General features: G+C 49.1%; 2 protein-coding genes across 5 annotated transcripts in view; one reads left to right on the top strand and one right to left on the bottom strand.

Moving 5' to 3' along the window:
• The window catches only part of SLC7A7 (solute carrier family 7 member 7), a 34,765-nt gene extending 18,580 nt beyond the window's left edge, over positions 1 to 16,185 (top strand). For 3 of the 4 annotated variants that reach the window (XM_040968622.1, XM_040968621.1, XM_040968620.1), the window contains exons 3-10: positions 8,209 to 8,334; positions 9,605 to 9,749; positions 12,646 to 12,769; positions 12,992 to 13,095; positions 13,666 to 13,762; positions 14,838 to 14,987; positions 15,208 to 15,391; positions 15,567 to 16,185. In XM_040968622.1, the coding sequence (XP_040824556.1) occupies positions 8,209 to 8,334; positions 9,605 to 9,749; positions 12,646 to 12,769; positions 12,992 to 13,095; positions 13,666 to 13,762; positions 14,838 to 14,987; positions 15,208 to 15,391; positions 15,567 to 15,673 (1,037 nt within the window). In that variant the 3' untranslated portion in view covers positions 15,674 to 16,185. The remainder of the gene's footprint in view (positions 1 to 8,208; positions 8,335 to 9,604; positions 9,750 to 12,645; positions 12,770 to 12,991; positions 13,096 to 13,665; positions 13,763 to 14,837; positions 14,988 to 15,207; positions 15,392 to 15,566) is intronic. The other variant, XM_040968623.1, reaches the window with a different exon arrangement.
• Positions 16,186 to 16,562: 377 nt separating this feature from the next.
• OXA1L (OXA1L mitochondrial inner membrane protein) lies at positions 16,563 to 23,016 on the bottom strand. Its single transcript, XM_040968624.1, has 10 exons — positions 22,950 to 23,016; positions 22,399 to 22,560; positions 20,823 to 21,033; positions 18,374 to 18,517; positions 18,075 to 18,160; positions 17,785 to 17,949; positions 17,498 to 17,602; positions 17,229 to 17,391; positions 17,072 to 17,152; positions 16,563 to 16,992 (listed from the first exon to the last, which is right to left on the bottom strand). The coding sequence occupies exons 1-10, from the start codon at positions 23,010 to 23,012 to the stop codon at positions 16,847 to 16,849; spliced, it is 1,326 nt and encodes a 441-aa protein (XP_040824558.1). The 5' UTR covers positions 23,013 to 23,016; the 3' UTR covers positions 16,563 to 16,846.
• Positions 23,017 to 23,109: the final 93 nt, after the last annotated feature.

The following is a 23,109-nucleotide window of genomic DNA, read 5'->3' on the forward strand; positions in this document are numbered from 1 at the left end:
AGCAGAGAAATGAAATTGCTGGGATTAGGCAACAAACAGGAGAGTGCTCCTGAGGTCTTAAACTGGGGCCCTTTGAGGAAGAAGCATTTGTGCAGTGTGCTGGAGATGTCAGTGTGTTAGGCCTGGGCATAGCAGCAAGGGGCTGGGCCTTCGCCCTGGACCATCTGCCCCCTGTATAGAGGCCAGCCCAGTGTATTGTTGTGTAGGGTTTCTGAGCAACCTGATGAACAGCTTGCTCACCCCACAGAAACCTTCAGAGGACACCTGTGATGTGTCACTGGTGACATTGAGGCTCAAGGTAGCAAACCGAGTGGCAGGTGGACTTTTCTCTCTGTCAGTGGAGGGCTGTGTGTATGTGAACAAAAGTGCAGAACAGAGGCCCTGCCTGTGAATTCTCAGATAACAGAAAGATAGACTCCTGGAAGGGATAGGGAGCAGGCTTCAGAAGGATTAGGGAGAGATGTGTTAATAAAGCTTTAAAGTGAAATGTTAGAGGAAGGGAGAGGAAATGCACAGATGAAAACATCAGCCTGGGTCTGCCAGAGGCTGTCAGGCGTCACCGCGCAGGCGTGAAGGCAGAGGGGCTGCTTAATAATGTGCTTTCAGAAAATAGGATGGAGGAGTGGAATGCTGCTTTTGGACTTTTTGTCTATAAACACTGCAAGAAATACCAGTGGACATGCTTGACCTTTAACGGCAAGGAGGAGACAGCTTTGTAGCTACCAGGTACATTTGATTAAGATGTGATAGTAAATGAGTAGACTTGCTGCAGAAGTGATGGGTTTTGGGCCCAGCATGGTAGCCTAGTGGCTAAAAGTCCTCACCTTGCACAGTTCTAATCTCTGCAGTTCCACTTCCCATCCAGCTCCCTGTTTGTGGCCTGGGAAAGCAGTTGAGGATGGCCCAAAGCCTTGGGACCCTGCACCCACATGGGAGACCTGGAAGAAGCTCCTGGCTTCAGATTGGCCCAGCTCCAGCCATTGCGACCACTTGGGGAGTGAATCATCGGATGGAAGATCTTTCTCTCTGTCTCTCCTTCTTTCTGTATAAAACAAAACAAAACAAAAGAAGTGGAGTATCAGGGACTCATACTAGCACTCCAATCTGGGATGCTGACATTGTAGGCAGTGGCTTAATCTACTGTGCAATGCTGGGCCCCTCTTATTATTATTATTTTTTTAATGTTTACTCATTTATTTTTATCTACTTGAAAGGTAGAGCAAGAAAGAGGGAGAGAGAAATAGGGAGGTGATAGAGATGGTTCAACATCAGTCTAGGTGATGGGCAGACGGAGATGTTTCATCTCTTGGTTCAGTCCCCCCAAACACTTGCAGTAACCAGGGCTGGGCCAGGCTGAAGTCAGGAGCCAGAAATTCCATCTGTCTCCCGTGTGGCTGGCAGGGGCCCAAACCCTTGAGCCATTGTGTGCATCAGCAGGAAGCTGGATGGAAAGCAGAGGAGCTGGGACTCAAACAGCAGCTCCACTATGGATCATCTGCATCTGCCTAACCCTTTCAGCCTGCAGTACTTGTCCCTGAAGGGGTCTTAGTTTATTGACTGATATATGGAATACTGACAGTGTGGAGATAGGCCTATAGGCTCTGCTGATTCTAGTTAGTTTTTTTTTTTTTTTAGATTTATTTGTTTTGATTGGAAAGGCACATTTATAGAGAGATCTTCTATCCACTGGTTTATTCCCCAAATGGCCACAACAACTTAGAGCTGGGCCATTTTGAAGCCAGACTATTAACAGTGAGCTGGATCAAAAGTGGAGAAACCAGGACTCCATCTGGTATCCATATGGGATGCTGGTACCACCAGAGGCTCAGGTTGCTATACCACAACACTGGGTCTTCCTAGTCAGTATTCTTAATGTGAATGAGTTCCATGAAATCCGGGAAGTAGACTAATCACATCAGCAGATTTCTTAAATATGAGGGGTTTCAACTGACAAAATCAAAAACCCATTTCTGATAGGTGAGGATGATATGTAAAAACTCAGGAAAATTACCAGGAATCAATATAGAGTTCTATATATGAGATTCAAGCAAGTTCACTTTCAAGGGCCCAGGAAGAACGATGGATGGGAGAGAGCACATGAGCCTGAGGTGTGGAAAAAGAGGTTGTCTTTCACGGTGAGTCCAGGGTGGGGACCCTGCCTGGAGTTGGCCATTTCCAGGGAGACACAGACAAAGTGACATATATGCAGAGAACAGACTGCACTGGTGGGTGGCCTGGTATCTGCCTCAACCGAGGGCGCTGGGGGACGGACCAGGAGACAGCACATTGCATCCCATAAGGCTGTCATAGGCCCCTCTCACAGAACATTCTGTGTGGTCCCAGAGCAGAGGTCCAGGATTCCTGGGATCAAATAGTGAGGAAGAAGCTTCTAGCTCAGTGAAGGGACGAGCTGAGCTGCAGGTGCCTTTGCAAACTGGATAAGCTGTCTAGGAGAGCACTGGGGTTTCAGAGTTGCTGGAAATTTGAAGCATAAATGCTAATGAACTAGCAGCCCGGGCTTGGTGGATTTCATGCTGTGCATTTCAAGCTGATGATGCTACAAGATGGTGGGGCAGGTGTTAATTTTTTTTTTTAAGATTTGTTTCGTTTTTTTTTTCTTTTTAAAGATTTATTTCATTTATTTATTTATTTAATTGGAAAGTCAGATATACAGAGAGAGGAGAGACAGAGAGGAAGATCTTCCATCCGTTGATTTACTCCCCAATTTACTACCCCAAAGGGCTGGAGCTGCACCAGTTTGAAGCCAGGAGCCAGGAGCCTCTTCCAGGTCTCCCACATGGGTGCAGGGTTCCAAGGCCTTGGGATGTCCTCAACTGCTTTCCCAGGCCACAGGCAGGGAGCTGGATGGGAAGTGGGACTGCTGGGATTAGAACTGGCACCCATATGAGATCCCGGTGCTTGTGAGGACTTTAGCCATTGAGGCTACCGTGCTGAGCCCAGAGATTTGTTTATTTCTATTGGCAAAGCAGATTTAGAGGAAGATTTTCCATTCACTGGTTCACTTGCAAGTGGCTACAACAGTCAGAGCTGAGCCAGTATGAAGCCAGGAGCTAGGAGCTTCTTCCAGGTCTCCCACACAGGTGCAGGGTCCCAAGGTTTTGAGCTGTCCTCAACTGCTTTCCCAGACCACAAGCAGGGAGCTGGATGGGAAGCAGAGCAGCTGGGTCATAAGCCAGAGACCATATGGGATCCTAGCGCTCGTCAATTGAGCCATTGTGCCACCCACCTCCCCTTTTTTTTTTTCCCTCAGGGACTGTGGTGTTTGGGCATCTGTTCCAGGGCTGCACACATTGTTCCTGTCTGGCTCAGCCTGCCCTGGCAGCTGGTGGTTATTTGTTCTCCATCTGATGCTGGACCTTGCTGCCCGAACTCACCTCTCACTCCTGGGAACCTTCTCTGGGCCACATTCAGGGATTCACTCAGGCGCAGTCCTGTAGATGACTGACTGGTGGGGCAGGGAGTGACTTCTTCCCAGCTGTACCTGGGCTGAGGGTCCTGTGGCCATGGCCCAGGGTCGAGTGGGAATTTTATCGTCCCCATAGGAGGAAGTATATGGTGTCTGTCCGCTTGTGGTTGCCTCTGTATTATTCTAACCCCACTGTGCCCTCCTGCGTCGGACTCTGAAGCCAGAGGCTGCCCTCGGCCTCCAGAGCGGAGCACTTGGCTGGGCTCTGGCTGGGGGCCGCCGGTCAGCTGTATCCGCTGTGGGTGAGGACAAAGAGCCCGGTCAGCATTGTTGTCTGCCATGCCCATTTCCTGCTGCCAAGGCCAAGAGGCCCAGGAGGAAGCTGGGCCCTGGGGTAGGCGAGGGCCAGCTCCCCGCAGGCAGTTCCTCTTCCCTCTTGGATTCACTGGACTGAATGCAGACAAGCAAATCAGGGCAAGAAGGTGGACCAATGCGTGAGAAGCAGGCTCAGGAGTGGGACTGGGGGAAACGCTGCTGGGGAACAGGAATCATGCAAATGGAAGACTGTGGCTGGAGCGAAGGGAAACAGTAGGGATTCAGACGTTATCCAGCGGAAGCTGCTGAGGGAAAGGGTGCTGAATTAGTTGTTCTGGACAGCGGAGAACAAACCCTGCAATGCACTGCTGGCTCCCGGAAGCCTGGGGCAGCTTTGCCCTGGTGAACCTGCAGGCTAGCCAGGGGATCCAGCACATGGCAGCCCGAGTTGCGTTGCTGCGTGGTGGTGCTTCTGCCTGAAAACTTTGCTTATGTGGCATTTACAGGAGCAGCAGAGCCTGAAGGCAAGCAGTAAAGGTCACCAGGATGGGCCGGAAGGGGCCGGAGGGCTGGAGGGGAAAGTCCAGTAGGGAGTCTGTGCTGGGTACCTCAGCTAAGGAGGATCAACAGACTGACAGATGTGGAGGGTGAGATCTTGGCCCTGTGATTATTTGTGGGGTGCTTGTTAGAGACTGGTACTTAGTGTCTTTTAATGATTAACACAGGGCTGAGATGGCCTGGAGCTATGGGTGTGTTTTTGCCCAGCCCTGCTGTAAAAGTTTGGTTGTTTATTGTCTTGTTAGTGAAGCAAGCATCTAAATGGGACAGAAATATGGAGGAGCATCTGGGCAGAAAGGAGAGTAGGGGGAGGAAGGGTGGGTGAGAGAGGGGCTGGGGGCTGAGGGATGGGGAGAGCCCACACTTCTCTTCATCTCAGGAGGAAGTTACAGGTGATGAGGCCAGGACATCAGGAGGACTGGGCCCACCCAGGGCCACGGTAGGAGAATTGAGGGGGCTCCTGACTGTTAGTGACCTAAGGTGGGCAAGCTGGGCTCTGGTCCTGCTTGGAGCCCTGGGGAGGCAGGGTGAGCCTTGTGCTTGGAGGTCTCAGGAGAAAAGCTTTGGCATTAAGCCCATCATGCTAGTTGTCGGGTTGTGAAGGGTGCCATGAGATGGTGTGCTGTGCTCACTATGGTGAAGGCACGTGGGTTGTGCCCTCAAGCCCACCTGCTCAGGAGCTACCTGAGGGGACCCAATAAACACTGCAGGTATTCAACATCATTTCTGCTCATGTTTCTGGGACTACTGGTCAACCTCACAGAGGTTTCTTCTAAAGAACTAGCTTTTTCAAGGGCAGATGTAATGAGTTTCTCCGAGATTCTAATGAGAACTATGAAAAGCACATGTGGAGGTCAACATTGTGTTGTAGCACATTAAGCTGACGTCAGTCTCCTATATAGGAGCAATGGTTTAAGTCCCACGTGCTCTGCATCTAGTCCAGCTTCCAGTGTATTGATGTGCCTGGGAAGGCAGCAGACGATGGCCCAAGGACACAGGCCCCTGCCACCCATGTGGGAGACATGGAGGCAGTTCCTGGCTCCTGGTCTCAGCCTGGCCCAGACCTGGCCATCATAGGCTTTTGGGCAATGAACTAGCAGATGGAAGATGCTCTTTCTCACACTCTTTCTTTCTATTGCTTCCTTTCAAAAACAAGCAAAGTAAAGAGAAATGAACCAATCCCAAAAGGTTAAATACCACGTTTGCCTTAATTTGAGATGAAAAGATGTCAATCTGGAAAATAGTACCTGTATATTGTAATATTATTATTTTTAAAGATTTATTTTTATTATTTTTTTATTGGAAAGGCGGATAAACAGAGAGGAGAGACAGAGAGGAAGATCTTCCTTCCAATGATTCACTCCTCAAGTGAGCGCAATGGCCGATGCTATGCCGATCCGAAGCCAGGAGACTCTTCCGGTCTCCCACATGGGTGCAGGGTCCCAAGGCTTTGGGCCATCCTCTGCTGCTTTCCCGGGCCACAGGCAGGGAGCTGGAAGGGAAGCGGGGCTGCCGGGATAGAACCGGCGCCCATATGGGATCCCGGGCGTGCAAGGCAAGGACCTTAACCACTTGTGCCACCACGCCGGGCCCTATTGTAATATTATTACAATCTCTGACAACCTGTATCCAATGCAATAAGATAACCTGTTGTAATCTATAAATCAACAATTAATGTGAGTAAGACTGCTCATGATCTACATCAAAGAATTATAAAACCTAAAACAAAACACTCTTAATACCCTATGTTATGCTGTAATGGGGAGGGAATGCAGAGAAATCTTCCCATCTCCCTAAAAACTGTGAGGAAGATGTGAAATGTAGCCTATCAGGATCAAATTGGGTAACTCATAGACAACAGACTCGAGTCGGCACTAGACAATAGTAAAGCTACACAGGCATAAGGGGGGAATCGGGAGCAATCCTAACAGCCTCTTAACAGAAAGTCATGCGTATGGAGCATGGGGGAGACCTCAGAGTGGAGCAGGTGGACGGGAGGAGGCTTGTACCCCAACCCTGAAGACTCCCAGATTCTCAGCAAGGACTATCAGTACGGACACCAAGGACTGCATCCCAACTGTCAAGGAGACCACAGGGAATAGGAGTGCCTTCGGAGGCCGAGAACTCTGAGGTCACCCACTCCCATCTGGAGCTTCCACAAGGGATGGAAGAAGTCCAAGCTGCCGTGCAGAAACCAGCGTCATCGGAACGACAACCAGGAGCCCTGAGCAGTCTGCAGAAACAAAAGAATAATAAATTTCCTTCGGGACTAGAGAGGCGAGCTTTCCCTGGTCCTTGCCTAGCTCCGGCTCTGGGTCCCTACCCTCTCTCGCGATGACCATTAGGATTGCTCCAGAAACCCCTCAAAACAAACGAACAAACATACAAACAAACAAAAAACCTAGAATAGACAGACAGCAACAAGGAAAGCATAGAATCAGACAGGAAATGGTCAACGTGGATTCACTCATACCTCACTAGGTGGGACACAAAGATTAGTTACGCCTCACTGGAATATTGGGGATTTCTCTGCACACCCCTCCCAAAAAAAATGTTCTGTACCAAAACTGAGGACACATGTCTTGCTAGAGTTATAAACCAGTTCAGACCATCTGAAAAACAACCAAGTTCAGCAAAATCATGCTTCAACACTATAAACAGCTAAATACTAAAATGAAAATAGACATGAAACAGCTAAATAGTAATCTATAGCCATCTTGAGGTGTATAGAACCTGGTTGAATATAAACCAAAATTGAAATGTCTATGAAGAAGTCATAGGATGTAGTTAAGAACCTGCATTTTCCTATTAACAAATTGATTAATCAATATAATGTCAATTAATGCCATAATGTTGTAAATTGTAGTTGATGTTTTGTTGGGGCTTTTAATTGATTGGGGTGATACTTTGCTGGCTTTACCTTCAGACCAGAGATGGTCTCATCAAGAATTCGTTGAACTCACTAGGATAATAAGATGCTGGACTTTATGCTCAGTAAATACTTCCAATGAAAGAACCTCAACTGCATTTGAACTGTGGTAATGTGACAAGGTGGAGAAAACCACCATGGGGAGAGGGTTCGGGGAGGGGTGGGGTGAATCCCAGTGCCTATAACACTGTGTCATATAATACAATGCAATTAAAAAAAAACAAGCAACGTATAAGAAAAAAAAAAAAGGCAAATGAACCAATGGCCCTGGCTCTAAAGATGATCTGTGAACCTGAACTTAATACCATAGTTATGTACCTCACCCCAGAGTGGAAGGAAGGACTGAACAATATCGTGGCTGGTATATTATGTAATCTGGTCAGGAAAAATGCCCTGTCCCCATTTTATAGGAACTACTTTGAGCTGCAGGAATCTTTCCCAGCACAAGAACTAGCAGCTGAGCTGGCAGGCGGTGGGCAGGAAATCTGGTTTCAGTCCTAAATCTTGGTCGCGTGTCCTGACCTGCTGGTCCTGACTTGGGATTAGGCACAACAAGACTTGTCAAGGTGAACAGTACTACCAGAGTTGGCCTGCTGGGGGCTGGGGCCCGGAAGAATTTTCAGAGCCGGAAAGCTGGAATGCACTGCCGATCCCATCCAGCTCTCCGTTGCCTCTCATTGCTGTGATTACGAATTTGGGTGTTTTTTTGTTGTTTGTTTATTTGTGAGTCATTAGAGACCTCCAGAGTCTCCCACGTCAGGTGCTGGGGGCAGGGAATGTGGGGGGTGCCATGACAGCAGGTGCCTGTGGCTGCTGAGGATGGTGAAGATATTGTGGGGGCATAGATTTCCATAGGTTGGCCCCCACATGTATGCTACCTTTGGCTGAGGGGTCTAGTGGGTAACTGGAACTGGAAAAACTTGGGGTTCCAAGGCTGTCTGGTGAGCTCAGTCACCAATCGGTATTCTTTTTCTTTCAGGTCTCTTAACTTTCATAAACTGTGCTTACGTCAAGTGGGGAACTATGGTACAGGACCTTTTCACCTATGCTAAAGTATTAGCGCTGATTGCGATCATCATTGCAGGCATCGTTAGACTGGGCCAAGGTAAGAATGCACATCAATGGCAACTGATGTTAAGCATTTTGTCTAAGTGCTGTTTGTGTTTACCAACGGCAGTCATGTTGTTCTTCCCATTCCACGGATGAGGAAATGATTACAGAATGAAGGGCCTTTCCAAGTCCCTAGCAGTAAATGGTAGAGCCAAAATTCATACCAGGCCCCTTGTTAGCCTTGTTCCTCCCAGGGCAGCCCATGCTTGGCAGAGGGGCTCCAGCTGTGCACCAAGAGTTGGTTTTTGCAGAGTCGGGTCTAAGGCTGTCCTTACGACTCTTTGGCCAAGGTCAGAAACCAACTCCCACACCTATTCCTCTGCAGCTTCTAGGCACGAACACCTCTCCACAAGCATGTGTTACCTGGGGCTACTGTGCCCAGCCCTTCCTCTCCGCCCTGGTAGGTCCTGCCAGCCTACAGAACAGAACAGAATGGCATTCTTGCTGCTTGCCAGCCCTCTGCTCTCTGGTGTATTCTTGTACTGTCAGAATCCCCATGCATACCGTGTCTGCATGCCAGCCCATTCCTTTAGGAGATGTCTCTCTTCTGTTCCTGGCTTTTTAAAAAAAGATATATCAATTTTTAAAGATTTATTTTTATTATTTTTTTATTGGAAAGGCGGATATACAGATAGGAGAGACAGAGAGGAAGATCTTCCATCCCATGATTCACTCCCCAAGTGAGCGCAATGGCCGATGCTATGCCGATCCGAAGCCAGAAGCCTCTTCTGGGTCTTCCACACGGGTGCAGGGTCCCAAAGCTTTGGGCCGTCCTTAACTGCTTTCCCGGGCCTCAGGCAGGGAGCTGGAAGGGAAGCGGGGCTGCCGGGATAGAACTGGCGCCCATATGGGATCCCGGGCGTGCAAGGCGAGGACCTTAACCACTTGCGCCACTGCGCCGGGCCCGATATATAAATTTTTATTGCAAAGTCAATATACAGAGAGAGGAGAGACAGAGAAGATCTTCCGTCCGATGATTCACTCCCCAAGCAGTCACAATAGCTGGGGCATAGCTGATCCAAAGCCAGGAGCCTGGAGCTTCTTCTGGGTCTCCCACATGAGTGCAGGGTCCCAAGGCTTTGGGCCATCCTCAACTGCTTTCCTAGGCCACAAGCAGGGAGCTGGATGGGAAGCGGGTTTTCTGGGATTAGAACCAGTGGTCATATGGGATTCCGGTGCATTCAAGGCAAGGACTTTAGCTGCTAGGCTATCGTGCTGGGCCCACAAGCCATTAATCTTTTTGTGTTCTAATATTTGCATTCCAGGAGACACTACTCACTTTGAGAATTCTTTTGAGGGCTCATCACTTGCAGCAGGTGACATTGCCCTGGCGCTGTACTCGGCTCTATTTTCCTACTCCGGCTGGGACACCCTCAACTATGTCACTGAGGAGATCAAGAATCCTGAGAGGTGGGTCCCTCACAGCAGTGAAAGCCATCATCTATTGGGCCCGTTCTGGGTGCCAAACAGTATATTGCAATAATGTGGGGTTGATTCCATCAGTTCCATATTTGTTTCTGGTTTTTTTTTTTTAAGATTTATGTATTTGAAAGGCAGAGAGACAGAGAGTGCGGTATGGAAAGACAAAAAAGAGAGCTTCTCTATGCTGGTTCACTTTCTCTGCTGGTTCTTTGTTGTTGTTGTTGTTCCAAGATTCATTTATTTCTATTAGAAAGGCAGAGCTACAGAGATCTTCTGTCCGCTGGTTCACTCCCTAAGCGACCTCAGTGGTTGGAGCTGAGCTGATCCGAAGCCAGGAGACAGGATCCTCCTCTGGGTCTCCTACATGGGTACAGGGTCCCAAGGTCTTGGGCCGTGCTTGATTGCTTTCTCAGGTCACAGGGAGCTGGGTGGGAAGTGGAGCAACCGAGATATGAATCCGCACCTATCTGGGATCCCATTGCACACAAGGCGAGGACTTCAGCTGTTAAATAAACCAGCTGGCTGGCATGGTACCCTTTTTTTTTTTAAGCTGGTTCACTCTTTAAGTGACTGCAACGATCAGGCCTGGGTTGGGTCACAGCCAGGAACTCATTCTCCCGTGTGGGTGGCAGGGACTCAAATAATTCAATTTCCTGGGAGCATTAATTGAACTCGAAGTAGGAAAGCTGGGCCTGGAACCAGTACTCTGATATGGGATATGGATGTACAAATGTCCACCCATCTATTTAAAAAATTTATTTAAAAGTCATATACACACACAAAGTGTTCTCCCATCCACTGGCTCACTCACCAAATGTCTGTAATAGCTGGAAGTGAGCCAGAACAAAGCTGGGAGTCAGGAGCTCAGTCTGAGTCTGCCATATGGTAGTAAGGACCAAACTATTTGAGCCATCAGTTGCTTCCTCCCAGAGGTGCAGAGGGAGCTGGAATTGGGATAAGGGCCAGGACTTGAGCTCAGGCACTCTAATATGGGATGCAGTTGTTTCAAATGGTATCATAACTGCTGCACCAAACGCTTGCCCCTACTAGTTCCATTTAAAATATATTATTTCATTTTATTTGAAAGGCAGAACCAAGAGCAAAAACCTTCCTTCTTGCTAGTCTGTCACCCAAAGGCCTGTAACTGCCAGGGCTGGTGGGACCAGAGCCAGGAGCCTCAACTCAAAGTGGGAATGTTGGGGTGGGTGGGGTGGGGTGAGGACAGCACAATGGCTCTACTGGCCAATCCTCTGTCTTGCAAGTGCCAGGATCTTATATGGGTGCCAGTTTGTGTCCTAGCTGCTTCACTTCCCATCCAGCTCCTTATTTATGGCCTGGGAAGGCAGCAGAAGATGGCCCAAAGCTTTGAGACCCTGTACCTGCATGGGAGACTCAGAAGCTCCTGGCCATGGATTGGCTCAGCTCTGGCCATTGCAGCCACTGGGGTTGTAAACCAGTGGATGGAAGATATTTCTGTATCTCCTCTGTAAATCTTATTTTCCAATAAAAATAAATCTCTTAAAAAAAAGAAGGAGGAATGTGGGTGTCTGACAGGGTGGCAGAAACCCAACTACTTGAGTTGTTATTGCTGCCTCTCAGGGTGTGCAGTAGCAGGAAGTCAGACTCAGAAGTAGTCAGGACGGAAGCCAGGTGTTCAGATGGGGGGTGTGGACATCCCAAGCGTTAAGTGCTGAGCCAAACGCGCCTATAAAATTGTCTAAAAAGGGATTTTCATACGTGTTCATTTGTTCTTGTGTTAATTATAGCAGACTGTACTGTGTGCATATGTATGTTTTAAAATTAGACTTTATTTGGTACATCTTTTGCCCCCAAAGATAACTTTAGGTCTCAGACTTAAGCTTTGTCTCCCAGTTCTTTATTTCCCGAATTCATCCTGGCCTTGTGTTCTCTGTCATTCAAGTAGATGGCCACCCCATTGTCACTCAATTGGCTTGTAGTGGTACTAGGTGGAAAAAGCACTGGGTGGAGAGTCGGGGAGCTTGGAGTTAATTTTTCCCACTGATTGTGATTCATTCAAACTCATGGCGGGGAAAGAGTTGAATGGTAATCTGCAGGGTGTCTCCTGGCTCTAAAACGTCATGACTCCGGGCACAGTAGACAGTCTACATTTCCAAGTCAAAAGAGTAACAGTTCTCATACCAATACTCCTTTTGGCTTTGAGAAACAAGGCACTCTATATCTCCAGTGGCTACTGTGGCAGCAGAGATGCTGGAAGCAGGGTCGGGCCTGGACAGTGCTTCCACCTGCTGGACAGAGGGTGAATGACTCCAGCCTTGCCCCTTTGTCTTTCTGGCCATCACATTGCCAAGTTTATATATTTCTTGGGCTAGAAGGACTTGGAGGAATCTGTGCCCTTCTCTTGGCCACTGGTTAGGCTGGCACCCAGCGTTCTCAAACTGGGAGAACCCATCTTACTTGTTCAGATCCACACCTAAGTCTTTCCACTGAAGGCCTATCTTATTCTCTGGAGATGCTAGATTTCACAATTTGGTTCCACACCTTCTTGGTATTTCTAACCTTAGGATAAAATTTCCAACGTTAGTAATTGTAGAGAAGGAATCCTGATCCTATGAGACATTTGGGCGTAAAAACAACTTCCCATCTTCTGTGCTGTGACACAGTTTTAACTTTTTTTTTGTCTTTCTGTAGCATTTTCTCTTGTGGTATTCCTTTCCCATGATGCTCTTTAGTTGATAAAGAGTTTAAGAGTTGCAGCCAGGGTCCTAGGCTGCAAAGGCAAAGGCACTGGGGAAATGTAGAAGTCTCCATCCATGGAAAGACTAGTATGGCAGGGAGCATCCAAAGATAAAGGAGGGATCCGCGACTGTGGGACTAATATATCCTTTATTCTGTTTTGCTGCAGGAATCTGCCCCTGTCCATTGGTATTTCCATGCCTGTTGTCACCATCATCTACATCTTGACTAATGTGGCCTATTACACTGTGCTAGACATGAGGGACATCTTGGCCAGTGATGCTGTTGCTGTGGTAAATGATTTTCATTAGCAGAAGGTTAAGGTTTTGGGTTATGGGCTTCTCAGCTCTTGAAATTCTTGGACAGGGATAGGCATGCTTAGGAGTACATACAGGGTATTGGGCTTGCAAGAAAATCCTGTTACTCCAGTAGAAGGGTTGGGTTTCTGGGTGATGCCCCTGCATTACTTTCATCCTTTTGAATTTCTGATAATGACTGTTTCATTGCTTCTCAAGACTTTTGCAGACCAGATTTTTGGAATATTCAACTGGGCAATTCCCTTTGCAGTTGCATTATCCTGTTTTGGTGGCCTCAATGCCTCCATTGTGGCTGCTTCTAGGTAAGACTGTTATCTCTTGCTGGGGTTGGTATTGTGAAGATCTGGCAGAACTTCTAGGACCTGGATTTCTTTTTTTTGTTTTTAAAGATTTATTTTTATTATGTTTTTATTGGAAAGGCAGATATACAGAGAGGAGAGACAGAGAGGAAGATCTTCCATCCGATGATTCACTCCCCAAGTGAGCGCAATGGCTGATACTATGCCGATCCGAAGCCAGAAGCCTCTTCTGGGTCTTCCATGCGGGTGCAGGGTCCCAAAGCTTTGGGCCGTCCCCGACTGCTTTCCCAGGCCACAGGCAGGGAGCTGGAAGGGAAGCGGGGCTGCTGGGATTAGAACCGGCGCCCATATGGGATCCCGGGCGTGCAAGGCGAGGACCTTAACCACTTGTGCCACCGCGCCGGGCCAGGACCTGGATTTCAATTACTCCTGTTGCCCACATAATGCCTCTTTCATCTTGACTGTTCCCACCTGCAATCTCCAGTAGTCTGTTAGTCATGCTCTGAAAGAGAGGAAGAGGGCCAGATGTGGCAGCTTGTTCCACCTTCTCAGCCTATCCTCTTCTCTAAACAGGCTCTTCTTTGTGGGATCCAGGGAAGGCCATCTCCCTGATGCCATCTGCATGATCCATGTGGAGCGGTTCACACCAGTGCCTTCTCTGCTCTTCAATGTAAGTGATCCTGAGAAGAGGACTGGAAGCGAGATTATGGGGAAAGCTTTAGTAATTGTTGCTGTTCTAGTTTAAAGGAGATTCTGATAACTTTTCTAATTGCTGCAGTGTTTCCTTAAAAGCTTACTTTCTCATGAAGGGTAAACATCTTTGATCCAAGACAAAGTGTCAAGTACATGGACTACATTGTGGTGATTAATGGTCACACACTAAGCATGATGTATTCATGCTTGCTCTTCAAATAAATTACATCTTGTATAAGGCTCTCTCTAGGATGGCTTCAGCCAACATTTTCAACTTGTTTCCTTCTCCTCAATCAACTCCACACTGCTTTTCTGCAGGGCTCTGATGCGGTTTCTCTTGCTTAAAACCCAACTCTACAGTTTCAAAATTTGCTTCAAATATTTACTTTATAGGGGTGGCTTTTTAAAAATTTTCATTTGAGAGACTGGGCCAGGCCTCTTATGTGGCTATCAGGGATCTAAGTACTTGAATCATTATTTTCTGCCTCCTAGGGCACACATTAGTAGGAAACTGAATAGCTGAGACATGTGCCATGTCCTTTTGTATGGGACATAGGTATCCCATGTGGTGACTTAACATTCTTTTCACAAAACATTCTTTTAGGACATTGACAGACTGTGATGGGGGCTCCCAACTGCTGGTTCACTCACCCAGTGTCTGCTATGGCTGGGCTAACAGCCCAATCCAGGCCTCTGCTGTGGATGGCACCTGAGCCATCACTCACTCTACATGGTCAGAGGCTGCAACACAGAGCCTCAGCTGGTGGAACATGAGTGTCTCAACTGTCGTCTCAGTCACTAGGCTCAACGCCCACACTTGGATGAAATATTCTTGAGAGGTTGCTTTGAGCTATGCTTTATTGAAGGTTACCCAGATAAAGAAAGAAGAATGGGGTTAGAGAAAGTTGAAAAGCTAATGGCTAATAGCAGATGAGGTCTTGAAATGTAGGTCTAAGTGACGTGACTTGATAGGGAAAGGACTTTTAAGGCAGAGGGGAGGGAGAAGTGCCTTGGGAAACAAACCCTGAGCCGACTTGAACTTGCACCTACAGGGGATCATGGCACTCATCTACTTGTGTGTGGAGGACATCTTCCAGCTCATTAACTACTACAGTTTCAGTTACTGGTTCTTCGTGGGGCTCTCTATCGTGGGTCAGCTCTATCTCCGCTGGAAGGAGCCTGATCGACCTCGCCCCCTTAAGGTAACTCACCTCCATCCTACCTGTGGCCCTTTGGAACGGCCAGTGTTGCAGCCACAAGGCACTGTTAGAAGATGGTTTGTTCAGAAACTTTTTCCTAGGGCTTCAAAGGGGGGGCTGTGTTAGTGTGTTGTGATGGAAACAAGGTGTGGTGCTTTTGGGAGGTGGGGAGATTTTGGCTGTCCAGGCCCACGAGCTAACCCATTTTTTCTGTTGCCCCTAGCTCAGCCTTTTCTTCCCCATTGTCTTCTGCCTCTGCACCATCTTCCTGGTGGCTATTCCACTTTACAGTGATACCAGAAACTCCCTCATCGGCATCGCCATTGCCCTCTCGGGCTTGCCCTTCTACTTCCTCATCGTCCAAGTGCCAGAGCACAAACGGCCTCTTTGCCTCCGAAGAACCGTGGGTAAGCCTTGGACCTCTCAGCTCAGCTAGTCTGTTTTTTCCTTTTTCTGAAGGTGATGGCTCTTGTGCCACCTTTGCCATAGCCCACTGTTAACCTTATTAACTGACTCATTCTTTGTCAGTGCCACTTGGAACTCAGCCCAGTTGATGGATTTTGTTCTGACTTCTCTTTGTAGCATCAGCCACCTGGTACGTTCAGGTCCTGTGCATGTCAGTTGCTGCAGAAATGGATTTAGAGGATGGAGAAGAGATGTCTAAGCAACAGGATCCCAAATCTAGTTAAATACCTATTGGAATCCTGAGGTGGGGACAAGGCCTCCCGTTTCCTAGAAGATGGAGTCTACGAAGTTGAAAGCTCACTTTGGAGGTATCCTCCAGAAGTCTCATCGAGGCAGCTTCAGCCACTGAACTTGCACCTTGAGACATGAATAGTAATTTATTTGTTTTGCTACATATTGCTCTAGACTTTTTAAGGGATGACAAAGCAGACTGGTGGGGAGCATGTCAGGGGTGGGCCTAGTGGTTCTGGTGGTGCCTGTGAGCGTACCTACCCATTCCTCCCTTTTCTTAAAAAGGGCCAACATCGTTCCAAACTGCCTGTCTCCTCAGACATGAAACTATCAGGTGCTGGACAAGAATAAAAGGCTTATGTTCCTTTAGTCTGTGTGGCTTCATTTTACAGTCTCTCCAGGAAGGATCCCACTAATCCAAACAAGGAAGGACTGAACAAAATCTAATGCATCAAAATACCTGAGAGTTTCTTCCCTGTCAAGCTGATGGCGGCTACATGAAGGCCTAATTTGTTGTAAAATGTTAGGTAATGTAGTTACCGAGGCAGAGTAGGTGCTGCTTGGGATGCCTGGGATTGAGTCCCAGGTTCATCTCCCGTCCTGGGTCTCTGCCACTCACTCACATTCCAATGTCTGGCACAGCCACAACTATTGCAGGCATTTGGGGAGTGAACCAGCAGATGAAGATCTAAGTCTCCCCCTCCATGTCACCTGCCTTCCAAACATTCAGCACACTTAAATAAAGTCTTACCAAATTCTTACTGCAATGCAAATATCTATGGGGTAGAGGTACACATATGCGCTCAACACCCAATTTAAATGTGAAGACATATGCCAAGGGCACAGGCCACTAAGAGCAATCATGAACAGATGAAGTCTTCATTTTCCTGTGGCACGCTGCCATTTCTGTTTAATGAGTGTCGGGAAGCGGCCTGTAGTACAGAGGTTTGTGAACTCTGTGGGTGGGAAGATTATCTGGATCCCCAATGTTTTCGTATGCGAATGTGTTCAGTCTATAATGGAATCCACTTTAAACACAGGCATAAAAGAGCCTCTCCATGTCTCACAGCTCCCAGGTCTGGGACAAGGACACAGCATCAAGTCTTATTTTGAGGATGTGTCTTTGAAGAGCCACAGTTCCTGTCTGAATGAGCAGACAACACGGATCAGCCAAGTGTGTCATGCCAGGGTCTTGACTTTGGTTTGTTGTTGCTGCTGCCGTTGCTGCTGCTGCCACTGCTGGGGGTGTGGGAAGGGTGGCTCTTTCCAGGCTGTAGCAGAGGGTTGTGGGTGAAGGTCTGTCTTAAGGGGCCTGAAGGGAGAAAAGAAATGTCAGGAACAAGAGAAAAGAGGAGACAGGAGAGAGGACTTGGTCTAAAAGGAGTATTTACCCCTGGCCGCCAGCTCCAAGTGCTTCTGCATGCGTTGTTCCCGCTCTCGTAGCTGATGTGCGATTTCAGCATTCTTCCAACCTGTGTGAAGACGAGAGTCTCACCCCTGCTGCAGACACCTGTCCCTGTTTCTATTCTGTACGGAGCAAACCCTCACCTTTTTTGAAGCTCTTTATGAAGCCTTCCCGGGGAGGTAACTTGTCAGGGTCGTGCACGACACGCTGGGGGATTTTCAGTGCCGTGCGTACGGCAGGGATCCGGAGGCAGGCCACTTGGCACAGGGAGAACAGGTTGGAGGAGAACCAGTACACAAACACTGCCTGGCAGAGCACAGAGGAAGGCTCAGGAACTGCATCCCTGGCCAGCTTGCCAGGAGGCAGCTGACTGGTGGGAGAGCTTGGAGCCAGCGCCTAAGCCATTGCTTACCGCGGGGAAGTGGATGGTGATGGGCAGAACGGCCAGCGGCATGACCCTGAGGACATTTCTCATCCACTGAAGGTCAGAACTTTGCACCCCTGTCTCAGCACCTAGCTGTCAGGGAGGGGGAGCAGAGGAAAATAGTGAACACACACCAGTGTTAGTGACACTTGCTCTAATCTCATACTTATCACCTTGATTTCTCTTGGGAGTGAAGGATGACCACCGTCCACAGCACTTTATCCTCCACCCCCAGTACACTCTGTAGGCTTGGCACCTGGCCAACACGGGCTTACCTCCAGGACACCCCACATCGTGGCAGTGACTATCATGGGCAAGATATAGGTGGGATCAGATACTGTGAGATCCTGGAACCACCAGAGGCCACCTGTCTGCAGGCTGGGCACAGGAAGGTTGGCCATCTCTCTCAAGGCAATGAAGAAGGAGATGAAGATCGGAGCCTGTTTCACAGAGCACACAGTGTCAGTGGGGGGAACGTTTCCTACCACCGCTGCCTGCCTCCCTGGGGCCTGGGACACACAGCATTTGCAGTATGACAAAGTAAGAGGGAAATGTTTTGGCTCACCTGAGTCAGAGGTAGAATCAGAGGTTTGAAGAGTTTGATATCATGCTTTTTCTGATAAAGTGTCATCTCTGAGGAGGCCCGGTAAACTGTGAGGTGAGAGGAGATTGGTGGTTGGGCTAGTGGTTACACCAGGGAGAGGTACATCCCCATCACCAGGCCCATGACTGACCCTGGCCAGTCCCTGGAAGCGCCAGGCACAGGAAGCAGATAAACCTTCAGCACTCGCCCAATGATAGAACTCCTGACTTCTCCCAGCACAAGGTCTGAAGTGCACATGGGGCCCTCCGCAACGGACTCACACTCAACGTGGTCTCCTGCCAACTTGGCCTCTCGGATTCGGGCGGTAAACCTCTGGATCTCTGGCACGTGGTTGTGGATCTTGGCTGCCTCTCGTTGGCCCTTCACGATGAGAGGAAAAATCAGGCAGCGGGCAAAGACTGTACCTGGAGGATACAAACTCAGATTGGAGGGAAACTGAAGCAGTTCTGTGGCAGAGGGCTTTGAGGTCCAGCCTTTTCCACTAAGAAGCCTAAGAATAAGGGCAGGGTGAGACTCAGTTCCCTCAAGCACTAGTTATGTTTGGGAAAACAGAAGTCACAATGAGAGCAGAATGGTGGCAGAGCTGGCTAATTTTGTACCTGCAGCAATGGCACCATATAACGGCGGCCAATTTGTGTCCTGGCTGCTCTAAAGCCTTGGGCCCCTGCCTCTATGTGGTTGCCAGCTTCAGATCAGCTCAGCTCTGGTGGCCATCTGGGCATAAACAAAGATCTCTGTGTCTGGGCCCAGCACGATAGTGTAGTGGTTAAAGTCCTCCCCTTTAATGTGCCAGGATCCCTTATGGGCACTGATTCTAATCCTGGTGGCCCTGCTACCCATCCAGCTCCCTGCCTGTGGCCTGGGAAAGCAGTCAAGGACAGCCCAAAGCTTTGGGACCCTGCACCTGTGTGGGAGACCCTGAAGAAGCTCCTGGCTCCTGGCTCCTGGCTTCAGATCAGCTCAGCTCCAACTGTTATGGCTGATGGGGAGTTAATTAATGGATGGAAGATCTTCCTTTCTATCTCTCCTCCTCTGTCTCTCTTTTAAGTAAAAATCTCTCTTCAAAAAAAAAGATGTATCTATTATTATTGGAAAATCAGATACATAGAGAACCTGGAAAGCCACTGTTCTGGAAATTACTGGACAGGAAGTAAGCTGCTAGCTGTTTTAATTCCCATTTCTTTTCTTATTCTAGCAAGCAGTTCATACTGTAGACCTACAGGTAGGCCCTTACACAGGCTTTCTCAACCGTATGGGGGTGTGGAGAGGAAAGAGAGGGAGCTAAGGAAGAACTCAGGATACAGCACTGAAGGACATGTAGAGCCCTGGGTAGTGGCGATGGGAAACTGATCAAAAGGGCAAGATGAAAACCAGGAAACTATTACAAAAGTCAGGAACAGGTAAATTCTAAAATGTCTAATGCAGAAAGGTCAAATATGCTAGGTAAAACATCACACACTGATGTCACGGGCAGTGAGAAAGAGGTGTTACTAAAAGCCAGACTGCTGAGGGCCAAAGAGTAAATGCAAACATGGAGGATAAGCAGAGACAGAATCCTCTGAAATAACAGCTCTGAAGGGAAGGAGGACCGCATGGCGCCGCTGGAACACGTCAATGTGTTCAGGGTTTGGCAGTAAGGAGGTCTGTCTTATGTCCTTAAAGAGATAAAGGATGGAACAAGATATAGAAGAAACAGGTCAAAGCCATTCTAGCCTTTGTAAGAATAATCTGAATGCTTCCGACTTTGGGACTCGGGTGCCAGACCTGAGCTACTCTCCCAACAAGGGCAGTGTCATCACTGTAAGGACCCTCTACTCCAACCCTATGCTCACAGTCGTCTCTACTACTTTTTTCCGTTTAAAGATGTGTTTATTTACTTGAAACGTTACAGAACGAAAGAGACAAGACAGTTCTTCTATCTGCTGGTTCACTCCCCAAATGGTTGCAGTGACTAGAGCTGAGCCAATCTGAAGACAGGAGCCAATCTGAAGACAGGAGCCAAGAGTTTCTTTCGGGTCTCCCATGTGGGTACAGGGGCCCAAGGAATTGAGCCATCCTCTGGTGCTTTCCCAGGCCACAAGCAAGGAGAGCTGGATCAGAAAGTGGAGCTGCTGGGACACAAGCTGGTGGCCGTATGGGATATCAGGACTGTAGGTGGAGGATTTTCCTGCAGTACCACCACACTGGCCCCAGGTATCTACTTCATGAGTACTAGGTGATCTAGCAGTTTTATGTTCTTCAAGAAAAAGTCTATCTAGACATCATGAGCCTTTCCCTGACTTGAAAAATCTGTCCGCTTTTCTGATTCCTGAATTTCTCCAACGTTTTTGTCTACCCATAGACAGAATTTGAGAGGCTGAGATGGGGAGAGAAAGAGACGGTTCCCATCTTTTAGTTCACTTCCTAAATGCACCCCAACATGTCTGGATGGAGCCAGGGGCTGCAGGTAGGAGCTGGGAACTCAATCTCGATTTCCCACACGAGCAGCAGGAACCCAACCATATGAGCCATCACTGCTGCCTCCCAAAGGCTGCAACAGCCAGCAGCTGGAGTCGGGAGGCTATGTACCCAACCCAGGCTCGGGGGGAGGGGACATGGTCACAGGTGCATTACAGCCAGACCAAATGCTCATCCCCAGAACTACCCCCATTAAAGTCATACCCCCAAGTTCCCATTTCCTGTATCATTATCCAGGGAAGATTCTCTTACATGCAGCAATGGCTCCCCACCATGGTAGCTCCAGGTCAACATGTATAAATTCCAGCAGGTTCTGAATCAGGCCCACCGGGGTGTAGGAGCCCAGGCCCAGCTCGGCGAAGCTCTGTTCTGCAGCAGCCTGGATCGCATCGGCAGTCTCAGCAGGCACCTCAGGTACCACGGTGGAGGATGGAGTGCCAGGAACAACCGGAGGGGCCTGAACCTGGGCAAAAGCAAGCAGGTGTGGTGCTCAGCGGGGCTGGTCCCGTGTCCCTTACTGCTATTCTGCTTGATGAGCCCACCGTGCCCACAGCTCTCATGAATAAAAAGAGCAGTTTACTGTAGCTTAGGCAGGAGGAGAAGCTGCTCAGAGTTGCCTGGCATAATTACAGGCTGTGAAGTTATTCCTCAGACCAACTGCCTAAACTTAAGCCTTGTGAATACGATTATATGATTTGAGTGCAACTATTCAGCGCACGTTTTCCATGAAAACAACTGCATTTTAAAAAATTTTTATTTATTTTTGTTTGTTTCCACATTATTATTCCCAGGGTTCCCAATGTGGGACATGCTCCGAGGGTCCTGCTCAAGTGGTTTTGATAGGTGAACAGTTCTGAATTGCTACCGATCTTGCCATTCTAAGCACAATGAAATCTTCCAGAATCCACTGGCTGACTTAGTTCACCTTAGAGTGTCTGTTTGACTAGTTTTTCACTGCCAACACATGGCTGGGGTAGTTGATTGATTTGTTCTGGCCTCTGTTGTGGTAACAAGTGTCCTCTGCAGGTACTGATGGACTGCCATGTCCTCTATGTGCAGCTGGATAGGCTGCTGTCCACTGCTCCGTCTGAGCCTCTGAGAAGGCTCAGCTTCGACACATGGACTCCATGGTCAGACCATGGAACCTTCATTTCTCTTCATGGTTGGGGTTCTGAGATCAGCGGTTCAGTTGGAGGGATCCCCAAAAAACTTTGTCTGAGGTGATCCCAGGTCTGGTTCTCGTGTGTGTTTGCCAGTACAGGGTGAGGCACAGTCCTTTGCCCCAATCAGCTTATGCATATGCTGGTGGTTGCATTTGCTGGGTCAGGTCTGTTTCCAGCCCTGTCTTCCACAAGAACAAATGGGGGTTGCAGTCCAGCCTGATTCTGCACAGCACACACTCGTCCCTCACGCAAACCAGTGGGAGCTGCAGCTTAGTTGGAGCAACAGGCAATAACCACCATGAGGCCCGACCCCTACCCTGGTTCCTGTGTTTGCTAGTATGTATGGCAAACTGGTCCAGTCTGTCCCACATCCGATTCAGCTCTCATACATGTCAATGGTCTTTCCTGAAGCCATGAAATCATGTATTTGACACCCAAGAGTCAAATCTTAAATCACCATCAGTGGCTCATGCTTTTTACAGACACGTCTCTTGCACTTGCAATCATCCCGCCAGCAAACCGAAAATTCACCCCAAGCAGAGAGGCTAACCTTTTAGGGGAGCTGTGCCAAGTGTGGACAACTGCCATGCAGCAAAGTAACTACCTATCAACCAAACACTTAAGCACCCTGCCCCCACATCTCCAGGAATGAAAAGCCTTCTTACCTGCGCTTCTGCCAACCACACGGCAGAGGTGCTGAGGCAGCGGGGGCCGGCGGCCGCACGGAGCAGGTAGGGCTGGCGCGCTAAGCGGCGGCCGGCTGGGAACAGGAGGCCAGGGGTCAGCGGCTGTCCGGGCCATGGCGATGGACCAGCGATGCTGTGGAACTGAGCGGAGAAAAGGATGATGGATTTCCTTCCCCGGAGCAAGGTTCCGGCGCGCCCGGTGCTCCCGTCCCGTCAGCCGTGCGCTCCACGCGCGGACGCCCGACCCGCGGGCGTGAGGCTGCTGGCGGGCTCCAGCCCCGCAGTTATCATAAACCCGCAGGGCTGAGGGGAAGTTGGCAAGAGCGGCCGGTTTCCCGAGTTGCACAGGGCCCACGGCGTGGCTGGACCCCGGAATAATCCTCCCGTGTCCTCCCGCGACCCGAGGTCAAGGCACGCAGGTCCCGGTGAGCTGGTCAGCGTTTGTTCGGGTTCCCAGCTCGAAGCACAGGGACAGGGCAGCATGCTGGCGCTCGGGTGCCCCCCGGAGCCCGTTCCCAGACCACGTTTACCTGGCGCTGCGGTAGTAACAGGCGCAGAAGTTCCCGGCGTCTGCACATTAAGACCATCGCCATTTTGCCCGGAAGAGGACTTATATTTGCGCCTGCGCACTCAGGAGCGCACGCCGGCGGCAGGGCGGCCCTTTTGGAAAAGGGCATGAAGCCGGAGCGG

This window comes from Ochotona curzoniae, unplaced genomic scaffold (genome assembly GCF_017591425.1).
Source record: "Ochotona curzoniae isolate NIBS_2020 unplaced genomic scaffold, NIBS_Ocur_1.0 scaffold_4701, whole genome shotgun sequence".
In the NCBI taxonomy this organism is placed as follows: Eukaryota; Metazoa; Chordata; class Mammalia; order Lagomorpha; family Ochotonidae; genus Ochotona; species Ochotona curzoniae.

What these genes read in the sequence shown, in the direction of transcription:
- OXA1L (XM_040968624.1), bottom strand. Translation starts at nt 23,012, where the DNA reads ATGGCGATGGTCTTAATGTGCAGACGCCGGGAACTTCTGCGCCTGTTA. An exon ending in TGATTCTACCTCTGACTCAG is followed by an intron (nt 17,950 to 18,074) that starts GTGAGCCAAAAC and finishes TCTGTGAAACAG; the next exon opens with GCTCCGATCTTCATCTCCTT. An exon ending in CTTGGAGCTGGCGGCCAGGG is followed by an intron (nt 16,993 to 17,071) that starts GTAAATACTCCT and finishes TTCTCCCTTCAG; the next exon opens with GCCCCTTAAGACAGACCTTC.